Source organism: Dermacentor andersoni, chromosome 4 (assembly GCF_023375885.2).
Source record: "Dermacentor andersoni chromosome 4, qqDerAnde1_hic_scaffold, whole genome shotgun sequence".
Classification (NCBI taxonomy): domain Eukaryota; kingdom Metazoa; phylum Arthropoda; class Arachnida; order Ixodida; family Ixodidae; genus Dermacentor; species Dermacentor andersoni.
Genome location: NC_092817.1, coordinates 148,845,244 through 148,857,272, shown reverse-complemented (window position 1 = coordinate 148,857,272; position 12,029 = coordinate 148,845,244). Strand labels below are relative to the sequence as shown.

The window sequence follows — 12,029 nt, the reverse complement described above, 5'->3', positions numbered from 1 at the left end:
ATCTACAAGAAAAAGCGTTCCTACAGTGTGGCGCATGCTGTCTTGGTGCCAGGAACATTGTTGCACTTGTGCATGAAACACTCACCCATGGACGGTGACATTTCTGGTGGCGAGCCACCCTCGCGAAGGCAATCATATCCCCAAAAATGATCAACCGAAAATATGGGTGTCTTCCAGCAAATCTCGGTCCAGTGTCACTAAATCCTCATGCGATACTTGCTGGGTGGTACCGAAACCAGAGCACTGGGATCAGGAGCTGTACTCTCGGACCATCACTTTCAGTGACAATACTGCCCCAGTTCTCAGTTACGGCTGACAGTATGGCAGCAATGCAACGGCCACCGTCTCAAGCAGCACAGTAAACAAATCCACGTCTGTGCGACGTTGAACTTTGTTTTCTTTGTGCATCACTGGACAATTTTAGTGCACACCAAGCTGCCGAATATGCATGCACTACGCTCACATGGTAGGCAAACGTAAACAGCAGCGCAAACACGCACATCGTCAGTACAGGTCAATGGCGATGCAGCCATTCCAATTGCAGTCAATGACCGATGGCAAGAATGCTGATAATTCCAACTTGCTTGATTATTTGGACATCCCTGCGGTGCCGCCACTAGCCCTGCAGACCTAATGTACGAGGACAACCCAAATTTTGGACCCCGCGTCGTGTAATAATTTGGACTCTGCCTGCACAACTGTGTTTATATGGTCACCGAGTAAAGCAGGAATAACAATATATTCGTTTTCAGGTAGTCAGCCATGTCGCCGGCACTCTGCAAAACTGAAACTAGCGAAGCCTAGTCAATCCGGTAGTCACCGTTAAGAATGCGGACATGCACCGACTGCATGTGTTTTTGTCTACTATATGTAGCGACAGCATGACAACAATCGGGATACTGGCTGCGATTTTGTTACAATGCCTTTCCCTCAACTCTACGCCGCTCTTATTCACTGTTCATGGCTGGCCGATCCCATTGATAACATGTGCAAAGCGTTGCTGATGAGTGATGAAACCCAAGAAGCGAGAAAAGGAATAATATAAAATGCATTGCTAGAAAATCACGGCTACAGAATGTCTAGGCCAAGAGCAAGCATACATGCATGCAGCAACACGCATTGAATAACTTGGGCAGTGTTCATGAACAATCACTTTCAAAAGATACTTTAATTATCACACGATACAATATTTCGCATACTTACCACGACTGAACACATCAACTGGGCAACAGCGTTTAAACACAGTGATAGAATAGCACACTTAGCACTGTGCCAAGAATGAACTTACTCCTAGACGCCAATCTGCCTTGTGCTATAGTCACGTAACATTGAAGATAGTGTCTCTGACAATGATCTGAGAATACGGCGCACCTTTTTTGGCTGCTTGTGGAATAAAGTAGTTTCTTTTTGGCCAAATCCGGCATTTTGGACTCCTGATTATCTGGATGTTTCAGTGGTCCCTGTCAAGTCCGAATTATCGCCCAGCAACTGTACAATGAGCCATCGACACAACAAAAATGGCGGCCATGGTGTGTTCCCAGCAATTGCTTCAAATGCATTAACTGTTTTTGTCAACAAAATGGCAATGCTGACTGTTGTGACTTCGGGGTGGAGGACGAGAGACTGACTCTTTCTGCAGACGAAGAGGAAATTAAAAACTTTATACAATATTTACACATACTGAATGATAGCGTACATGCAGCTGTAAGAGCACATCAGACCGACTGGGCAGCTGGAGTCGAATCTCTCTCTTCACAATGGGCCGGTTCTCCCTTAAATGCCTTTGGCAACTCCTCGTTGGCAGGAATCAGTTTGGCAACTTCTCGTCGGCAGGAATCAGTTTGGCAACTTCTCGTCAGCAGGAACCAGGCGGGGTGGCTGATTACGTCACCCGCCTCGAATTCTTGATTCGTTGTGGAGATGGCTGGGTGCTCCTTGAAGTCCCCTCCTGTGTCAAATTTTTGATTCGTGGCAGAGAAGTGGGAGCTCTCGTCGCCTCGATGATAGGCACGTGGTATGCCACTACAGCACCCCCGCCGCCAGATAATACATCCAGAAGTAGAGCTGTTCGACGCCACTCGACGTATGCGATGTGCCAATTGAGTGACGCCCTTGATGGGGTTAAGGAAATGGCTTTGCCGCCTTTTCATCCACTGGTCTTTGTTTGGATCTAAGAAAGCTCATGGAGTGACCGAAAATCAACGCCAACCACTTCGGCTAAAGTGAGCACCCTCCTGATAATCTGCACAGTGCCAGATCAAACTCTATGAAAACAAACGCTCTAACCCCCTCTGTGCTCTCAACAGCACCATTACAGTTACTATACTAAACACAAAATACGCACCCTATAAAGAGCCCCAGATACAGACCTATAGAAATAGTGCTCTCAAAGACACATCCAAAGAGAATAAACAGCTAAAGAATAGACTGCAAGGCAATTCCTAACAGTTCTTCGGGCAGGCCAGACACAGCTGAGGCGATCAAAGAAAGTTTATATTTTGCCCTGTCTCGCTCCGAGCGAAATTCTGTCAATTGGTTTGCAATGATAGCCCATTCGAGTGGCTGCGGTAGGCTCTTGAGCGATCTAGAGGCTCATTTTAATCGGCGGCACTAACATTATGATACCCTTCACACGATTGTGTGTCGTAAGTGATTATCAATCAACTTCAATATGCTAAAATAACTGAAGAGACAAGAGTATACATGAAAACGTAGCATTAAATCTTATAACTTCTAGAATAAGCTCTTGGATATGCAAAGGCTACAGCCTAAAAGGCTCTGCTAGGTCCATCAGCATTTGTATGCAGCTTCCAGAAAGGTTCTGTGATAATGGGCATCAATTTCATTGGGGCCTTCTACATGTCGCTGGATTTACCAACTCGCTGGCATGCATCACATGACTGAACAAGTGTTTCAAGCTCTTTCCAGCATCCTGGCCTATAGAAATCTTGCGCTAGCCTAGCCTTTGTCTTCTTGATACCGAGACGACCCGCCCAAGCATTTCCATGCGCTGACTCTAAAAGCTGCGATCTGTACTTTTCTGGCACGAGTAGTTGGTTGTATGTCCGACCCTTGGAATCCTGATATTTCTGGTACTTGAGACCTGACCTAGTGTAGAACAAGATGTTCTTTCGGGCCACTTCTTCATTCACATTAGCCTGCAACACAGTTAGTGAAGGGTCACTTTTATGTGCTGCGATAAGCACCTTTCATTCAACCCTACTAAGCTGCTCCCAGCAAAAGGATGCGGGACTAAGCCGTGAACCTTATACTTCAGCCCTAGGCGCCCCGTATTCCAGAGTCTCCAAAGGCTCCTCACCCACTGTCACTGATCTGGTAATTGATCCAGTTCCAAGTCCGAGTCCTCTGCCTTTCATCAGCCGTATCTCCCGGCCTACACTACCGCTGTGAGGATGTTACATTGTCAGTTTCCTCATTTGAAGATGAGCCTTTCACATTTTTTTTAGAGGGCGCATGACCGCGATCACATTAATGCCATGCAAGCGAAATTGGTAGAGAACGACCGGTCCTCCTATGAAAATATGAAAATTGTTCGGGTAATCTTGGACTCACGGCTGCCTCCGTTTGCAACCTTCCAAAAGTGCTGGCAAGCACGCGCTGTGCTCTTCTGCAACTTGTTTGATCTGGGCACATTCCCCTGTATAGTCCCCCGCAGAAACACAGAATGGATGAGTAACATCCACGGTAGAGGCGGAATGGCGAAGTGCCCTGCACATTTTCCCGTTTACCACGACATCCTGCATATATGGCTCGAGCAGCCTCAGATTTTCGTCTGACTGGCTAATGCTGGCGAACGTAATTTGCTCCTTGCAATTTGAGACAATATGGCCTTCCTTGCTGCAACGGAAGCAGATAACTGGTCTCCAGGCCTCGAACAGACGTAGGCCTCGAGCTCTATGTCTGCTTTAGCTTTAGCGGCCCCAGCCAACTGGGCTGTCTTTGCTATCTCTTTCCTCGCCACCTCAGCCTTAGTCGATACTTCTTTGCTGAACTCGTTCCTCGTAAATGATTTCTTATTCGGCGAAATTGGGTTGAGAGGGGAAACCGCTTTATAGAATAATCCTTTCTTTCTAGCCTATCTTCCTGAATCGGTTTTTCTTGGAAGTTTCGGCGCATGTAATATTCCTTCGCGAGCTGCTCTGCCTTCTCTGTCTACCTCTGGGAGCCTGTCCTGCGGCCAAAGTCTACTTCTGGAAGAGCTTGGTAAAACTGCTCCAGTGCTATGCATTCAAGCACCTTGTCGTGATTGCCATACATTTCTGCACTTCTGAGCCACTCCTTTAAGTTAGACTTTAACTCGTACGCGAACTCACTGTGCGACTCGCTGCCTCTTTTTATGTGTCTAAACCGCTGTCGAAATGCCTCGGCAGAAAGACGGTATTTGCGAAGAAGCGCGACTTTTACCTTTGCATAGTTCTCGTAGTCTTCTTTAGACAAGCATGCGAGACTTTCTGCGGCCTCTTCTGGGACAACTGAAAGAAGTTTTTGAGATCAAAGGCTTTTGTCCAGCCCTATCTTTTCCCACGTACGTTTAAAATTCACGAGAAAAAGTGTGATATTGTGATATCACCACCTATCCTGTACAGTAGCATCAGGTTCTGTATCCTCAGTTTAGGCGTATCGTCTCTACTGGAAAGGGGACTTGAACATGTCGAGCTTATACGAATTTGCTCTATTTCCAGCTCTCTCATTTTAAGAGCATGATCTCGCTCCTCACACCCTCATAACGTCCAGAATGGCTTTCTTTCACCTTGCTGTGGCAACCGAAATGCCCATCTCCTGACAAACATCAAGAAGGTCCTGTATCCTGAGCTTCTCCATCACGATCTGATGGCTTGTCTCCGGTTTTGCCTCTAAGTTAGCTTTGCTTCCGAAGCCAGAAATCTATACAAGGCCTAAAGTGAACTAAGACAAAACTACTACAACCCTTTCAGAATACTTGAGCAATAGTTCTTAGCATTAACATGTGCGACAGAGGTCTGGCGATGCGAAAAGCAAACGTCGGGCACTCATCCTTCCAAAGTAGCTGACGCCGGTAGACCTCGTGGCTGCCTTTGAGAGGTGTAGCGGGTGTTATCTGGCTTCGAATCCCACAGCTTGCCATCCACTGTTGTGACTTCGGGGTGGAGGATGAAAGAAGGACTCTTTCTGCAGACGAAGAGGAAACTAAAAACTTTATACAATATTTACAGATAGAGGATGACAGCGTACATGTAGCTGTAAGAGCGCATCAGACCAACTGGGCGGCTGGAGGTGACTGTCTTCACAATGGGCTGGTTCTCCCTTAAATCCGTTTGGCAACTCCTCGTCGGCAGGAACCAGGCAGGGCGGGTGATGACGTCACCCGCGTTGAATTCTTGATTTGTCGCGGAGATGGCTAGGTGCTTCTTAAGCCCCCTGCCGCGTCGAATTCTTGATTCGTCACGGAGAAGTGGGAGCTCTCGTTGCCTCGATGACAGGCACATAGTGTGGCAGCTCACGTCGCCTCGATGATAGGCAAGTGGTATGCCACTACATGAGGCAAGCATGTCGTGGTGGTATTTTATGCAATTTAACTGGGCAGAAAATGCATTCGATTGCCTTTTGGATTCCGTTAGCATTACATGGCAACATAACAAGGAGATTAATGTTCCGGCAAATTTCATAAATGTGGAATTGCAGTTTTGTGACGTTTCATTGTTGAGAGGTACCAAATGCATTGAATCCGATGGGCGTTCACTGGGGATACGAAACTATTTTATATTGGCAAGAATTTCGTTCTCTGGCTTTTACTATTGCACGGTTCAACTGTACCTATAGGACCCTGCCGGCAGGAAAACTCGAACGAGTGAGGCAGCAGTGAGACTCACGGTGTGCTTGTGGAGGACTCAGGGGTGAATCCTTGGGCCACCCACAGGTAGCAGCAGCATCGAGGATCATTCTCGGGCTCCTGCAGAGCCAAGGACACCACGGGAAGGTCCGACTGTAGGGTAGTCACCAGCCTGCGCGTGAAGTTGACACGTTCACCAAGGTACGAGGTCACAGGTGGGTCAGGGTTGTTACTCCCCCCTCTGTGAGGCTGTCAAAGAATTCTTGTCGCTTCTGATTACAAGCACAGTGAAGTCATCACTGGAGCTCGCGGATAGCACAAGGACACACTTCACTTGCGTGTGGCTCCCAATGCCCATGTGGGATAGGATAGGTGGACTGCGATGCAAGGAATCGGGGCCTTTAAGAAACGCTGCCGCAGTCAACGCGTTAAAGGGACAGTAAAGGTGGCAAACACTGTATCAACTTAAGACTGGTAAAATACCTTCTTACAAACTTAGCAATGCTCTCGTTAAACCAAGAGATAACAGCCTGCTTTGCTGAGGAGACAGCTTTGAGCCCAAGTTATGAAATGCATTTGCAAGATGTCTCCCAGACTTGATACCACCTGCTGTCGACAAGAAAAAGCTAAGTACAGTAAAACCTCGTTAAACTGTACCTGCTTAAACAGTAGTTGCACATTAAAAGTAATAAAGTCAAATCCTCGACTCAGCGGCCATCGAACATAATGTGCTTTGTATCCGGATAAACCGTACCAGCTTATTGTTGTAAGTACCGATTAACACGTAGTGTTTCCACTTTTCGTCATGCAATCAGGGCGGTGTGTCATCACCATCGGGCGGCATGGCAGAACAACAAGCCTCAGAAATCAGAACAATGGCCTCCAAGCACCCTATGCGTTTGCGCATGAAGCCACATCAAACATCATTTCGGCGCCGTGCCAGAGAGCATCGTGCAAGCTAGGACTCACGTCATGCCGAAGCTCAGATAAAAAACACCAGGTGCTCAGCACAGAAGAAAAATTGGACATTGTTCGTGCTATCGAACATGTCACAAGGAAGTCGGCGCTGGCACGCAACAGGGATCTACCATTGACTATGTTGTGCAGCATTTCGAATGCGAAAAAGTTGCTTGGCAGCGCTGCTGCGACCGTGAAGGGATGTCGGCACGAGGTCACACTTTTCGCCATCGTTGCCTCTGTTGTTGCCGAAGGGTCGCCTAACGACAGTGATGAGGACGACATGGAAAGCGACAGCACGGACGATTCAGGCCCGACAGTGGCAGAAGACGCTCCATATTATGTCAGCCTCATGAATGCCATCGTTGCGACGAGAACAGCAACCCGCAAAGAAAAAGGCACCCCGCGACTTCTGCAGTGCTACCGCGCCCGTGCACGGAGAATTTGCAACCCCAACGAGGAATCTGCCATGCAAGTGTTTGCCGAGAAGAGGGGGGCTGGCTAAAAAGCTGGCTCGCAGCTTCAGTAAGCTTGAGGCTGCTGTCGTCACTGCCAGGCCGCTGGGGCATCAAACAAAAATAACGCTTTTGTCGCGCAAAGTGAATAAATACTGCATGTTTCTGACCTTTCATCGCACTCTCTCAGAGTTTCGTTTTTGACAGGTAAGTGGGTGATCTCATGCTGTTTCGGTTAAAAGTACTATTGTTCAGTACGCACTTTTTCCAAGCTTCGACCAACTACGGTTTAACGAGGTTTGACTGTGCATATAGCTTGACACCTTGCTTGTGCAAACCTACGAAAAACACAATGCAGCAACTTTACTGCAAAAGAAAGCAAGACTATGTCTTGTTGCACGCAGGCAGAGCTTCAACTTTCCTAGCATTCTGCTCAGCCACCACTTTGCATACCAAAATAGCCTGCATTGTTCTCGACTTCGTGGCTACTTCGATACTGCCTTTCAGATAGGATAGGAATAAACTTTATTTGTCCAACGGGTATTGCTGTTGGTGCGCGGGGCTAGGCTTCCAACGGTCCATCGCCCGAGGAAAATTTTCAGAGATCCTCGGCAACGACCCTGGCCCGCTGGGCACCGTCTTCCGCTGCACTGTCTATTTGAATGCCTACATCAAGTATCGAATGAGAAGAAAGAGGGTGAACTGAGCAGCACGGTATTTATTAATCGTAGCATAAGAAGCCAACAAACAAAGACACCGAGGACAACACAGGGGAAATTACTTATACTTACTAATTGAATTAAAGGAATTATAGATTAACGGAAATGAAAGTGGATGAAAAAAGAACTTGCCGCAGGTGGGGAACGATCCCACGTCTTCGCATTAAGCATGCAATGCTCTACCAATTGAGCTACCACGGTGCCATTCTCCCATTCACTTTCTGGGGTATTTATGTGTTGCTACTAGAACTAACCCTGGGAGTGTCAGCCAGCTCATGATACATAGAGTATTGAAACACAGCCTTAGTGTCCGAGAACATCACAATTGAAAGGACTGCTCAGAAGTTCAAAATGGCCGCAACAAACTGCGTTTCTCACACTGGGATGCCTGCACAGAATGGGCACCGAAGCCCTGTAGTAGTAAGTGTGGACAAAGTAGTGCGGAAAATTAGCACAAGTTCTTCCGTATAAAGCCCAATAAAATTGGTCGCCCTGCACATTTCTTATCTTCCGTTTTCTTCGTAAGTGGCATGCCAGTTGGTTGGCTGAAAGGTGCAAAGCAGTCTATCTTTGGTTAGTTGCGTCTCCTTGAACAGCAACAAGTTATCTGCCGACATCAGCTCAATGGGGCAATGTCACCAGCTTTGTAGTTGAAACATTTTCCCGATCCCCATTTTTACCCTGCACAGGTGTCCAACTCCCTAAAGGTTGCCTCATACTAGCCAGGTTTCGTTGTTATAATGCACACAGTGGCTTATCTGACTACAGAACACAGGAATATATCTGTGCCATGGTTTTTGCAGTCTTATTCAAGAGAGAACAGTGACAGGTGTGATTGGTGGGTCGTTCATTTTCTCCCAGAATAAATTTTCCAGCCGAGCTAAGAATCGGCAATCCTCTATAGATAGGGACATTTTTTTCTTGTTCAATGTCCTTGCCAGCTACCGTTGAGGCTGTTAGCCCCCTACCGACTGTTCTGCACACCTGAAATGGCTCACTAATCAGCCACCAATGCAGTTTGCCTAATCTTCGACAAGTTTCCATCTGTGCTTACACGACAGAATGGAACTTGATTTTAAACACGACATGGACTACCAGTGACATGCAGTCCCATTTAGGGGAGAATGCATCCCATTGCATTTTACTCCGTCAGCAGGCAAAGCACCTCAATAATGTGCATATTAATTGGTGGAGCAGTGATGCCACCGAAGTCGAACAGCACTCGGGCAAGACAAGAAAAAAAAAAAGCAGACGCACATAGAAGTTGACTTGTGGACGTCCCACAGGTGGACCGTGCCATTGCCCAGACCAATGCCAAGGCAGCGCAGTTGGGGCAGCCACTGCAGGCATGTCACCTCCGTGTCTCCTGTAAGGGCACAATGTGACAAGTCATGACGCTTGCAAGAAATTTAGTATTTAAAAAAAAAATTGTTTTCCTAGCCTGCCCGGGAATTCGGTCATATTTTGGACCATATCTATGCCCAAAAATGGCAATCGGTGGCTGTATTTACTTTCCGTGCACCAACCGAAGAGCCAAAGAGCGACAATGCACACCACTGACAAGTGGCTGGAGCAAAAAGCTACTCTGTCGCCTCGGCAACCCCTGTGTGCACCTGCTGAGCCAGCACGCTGCTGCCGCATTTTTTTCTCCCTCTCTCCCATTCTATGTTCGCACGATCAGTGCCTCCTTCTCCGCATTGCCCTCGTCGTTTTTCCCTCAGCCAGCGCACCTCATGGAGAAGCATGCTCACTGCCTCACTTGTCTGCAGGATTTTCTGGTAGCCGCATTATAACAGGTATTTCGTCTCGCACGTCGCCACTATAAGCAGTATACATAGAGCGTATACACAGAGTTTTATGGGAAGGTAAACAGGAGCCAGCAGTGACTGCATTATACTATATGGTCTCGCACTGTATATCATTATGCAGTATGCCGTTTATGGGGGGAAAATACATTAGTTTGCTTCAACATATCGGACAATTAGTAATAGCCACGTACACTATATAACGAGCTTCAATTCTATTGATATTCAACGAAATATCACATTAAACATGCAACAATTTGCAGTGTATAGTATGCAAGTGTGCAGACTTGTTGCCTTGCTCTGCTGAGAACAACATTTGCCTGAAAATTTAGTAAGATAAAACCTAGCTAGTAATACAGCCACTAGAAGGTTTAAAGCCACAAGCACAGAGATTACACAAATCTATGTATTACAGTGCAGTCCACTTATAACGATATCAAGAACAACGCAATATCCAATCATTATAACCGATCGTCACTATATCTGGACTGCCCTAAAACAGACAAAAATAATAATTATATATATATATATATATATATAAAAACTACCAAACATATCGTTGAAACTGCAAAACCAAATTTGCCACTTACGCTAAAAATAGATGTACAAAGCAGGCAACAAAAAATAATGTTTATTTATACCTCTAAACAATGTGTCAAGCGTTGGGCGCACTGAAATAATCGGAAATCTCCACTTGCTTTCACGGGAGTTTCAGGTTCATAACAGCAGTGTGCAGTGCACCCAGCTGATGGACGAGCGCACTGGCGGCAATGTTTTTAGCTTGCATGGTATCAACGAGTGACTCGATTGTGGTCGGTGTCAAAAACTGGCCACTGTCATTCTCATCGTCACTGCCGCTGCTGTCGTTGCCTCCGTCGCACAACGCTGCCATCTGTCGCGACAACAATCGCCCCGTCTGATATCTCTTCACAGAACGAGGCAGCACTATCTGCACTCGGAAACTCCTCCATCTAAGAACCACCTGTTTCACTGTCAGTAGCGACGTGCTCCCAGAGCTTGGTAATGTCAGTGGCTTTCACCGTGTTGGTTTCACTTTCATGGGGGTTTTGCCCTGGCGCATAAAGCACGCCTTTTCCATTGATAGGCATGGTCCCTGCTTGCAGCTGTCATAATCACAGCGCTCCTACGTAGGCTCATACTTCTTTGAGTTTTGCAAAATTTGCAGCTTCATCTCAAGCGCCACAGCTTTGCGCTTTGTCTGCACCATCTTCTTTTCTATTAACTGGGCAGTCCAGTGCTTCGGGGATGCTTCCGTGGCGCATTTCCACACTCGCTGAGAGTGTAGAAAGGGTGGGCGCAGATTCATTTTCTGCTTTTATTACGTCTCTCTCTTCATGCATGGAGTATAGTTCCGTAGCATAGTGGAACACGTTCACAGTTGACGCGGACGCAAAGCAGCTGGCGCCATCTTATGGAGCGCTATGCCAACTTGCGACGCTCTCCGTGGCTTTTGCCTCGGTCCTCCTTGACAGCTGATAGTGCGTTATTTCGCTGAAGGTGAGCAGCGGGTCTCGGTGCTCCCCTCCCTCCCCGCCACTTCACTCACCACGATCGCCGCGGTGCGCGAGTCCTCGCGCGCGTCCGTGCGCCAGCTTGTTGATGTTGGGAAAGTCGGGGTGCATGCGTGCCCCCATGTGGGCTGGAAACCATTTGACGATGCGATGATCCGCGGCTCCCTCATTGCCGAGGACGGCTGCCGCTTCCCACAATATTGAGCCCAAGACGAATACTCCAGCCGCCGATCGCGAATCCATGTACACGTAAGGACGTTCGGGGTCCCTCATTGCCATGGCTATTGCCACCTGCTCGGCCACTTCGGACGTTACCCCCTTGACCGATGCCGCGTTAATGATCGTCCCATCCCAGCATATCGAGACTGCTGCGTACTGGTCGCTGCGCCCGATTTCAGCAGTGCTCGGGCCCTCGCCTTTCGGCGCCCCTCGTTGAATTGTGGGTGGACGTTTCTCGGAAGCGGTTCTACCTTGAAAATGCCCCTGACCGCCGCGCTGAGCGCAACCTTGCATGCATTGCACTCTGCCTCTGCATTTATCCCTGCTTCTTCTAGGATGCGTCTGCCCGCCCTGGTGGTCGACAGCCGCACGACCTGTGCCTTGGTCTGTGCTTCGATGATCTCCACTAGCGAATTGTGGACCCCTAACCGATCGAGCCGCTCCGTGCTTGTAGTGATCGGAAGATCTAGCACCCTCTTGATGCTCTTGCGCATCAGTGTCTCTATCTTGGC

At 47.8% G+C, this 12,029-nt stretch overlaps 1 protein-coding gene across 3 annotated transcripts in view; it reads right to left on the bottom strand.

The window, feature by feature from the left end:
- The window catches only part of LOC126537748 (protein ELYS-like), a 167,449-nt gene that overhangs the window by 143,074 nt on the left and 12,346 nt on the right, over positions 1-12,029 (bottom strand). For all 3 annotated transcript variants that reach the window (XM_055074524.2, XM_055074523.2, XM_055074522.2), the window contains exons 6-7: positions 9,219-9,327; positions 5,871-6,002 (exon numbers count right to left, since the gene is read on the bottom strand). In XM_055074524.2, the coding sequence (XP_054930499.1) occupies positions 5,871-6,002; positions 9,219-9,327 (241 nt within the window). The remainder of the gene's footprint in view (positions 1-5,870; positions 6,003-9,218; positions 9,328-12,029) is intronic.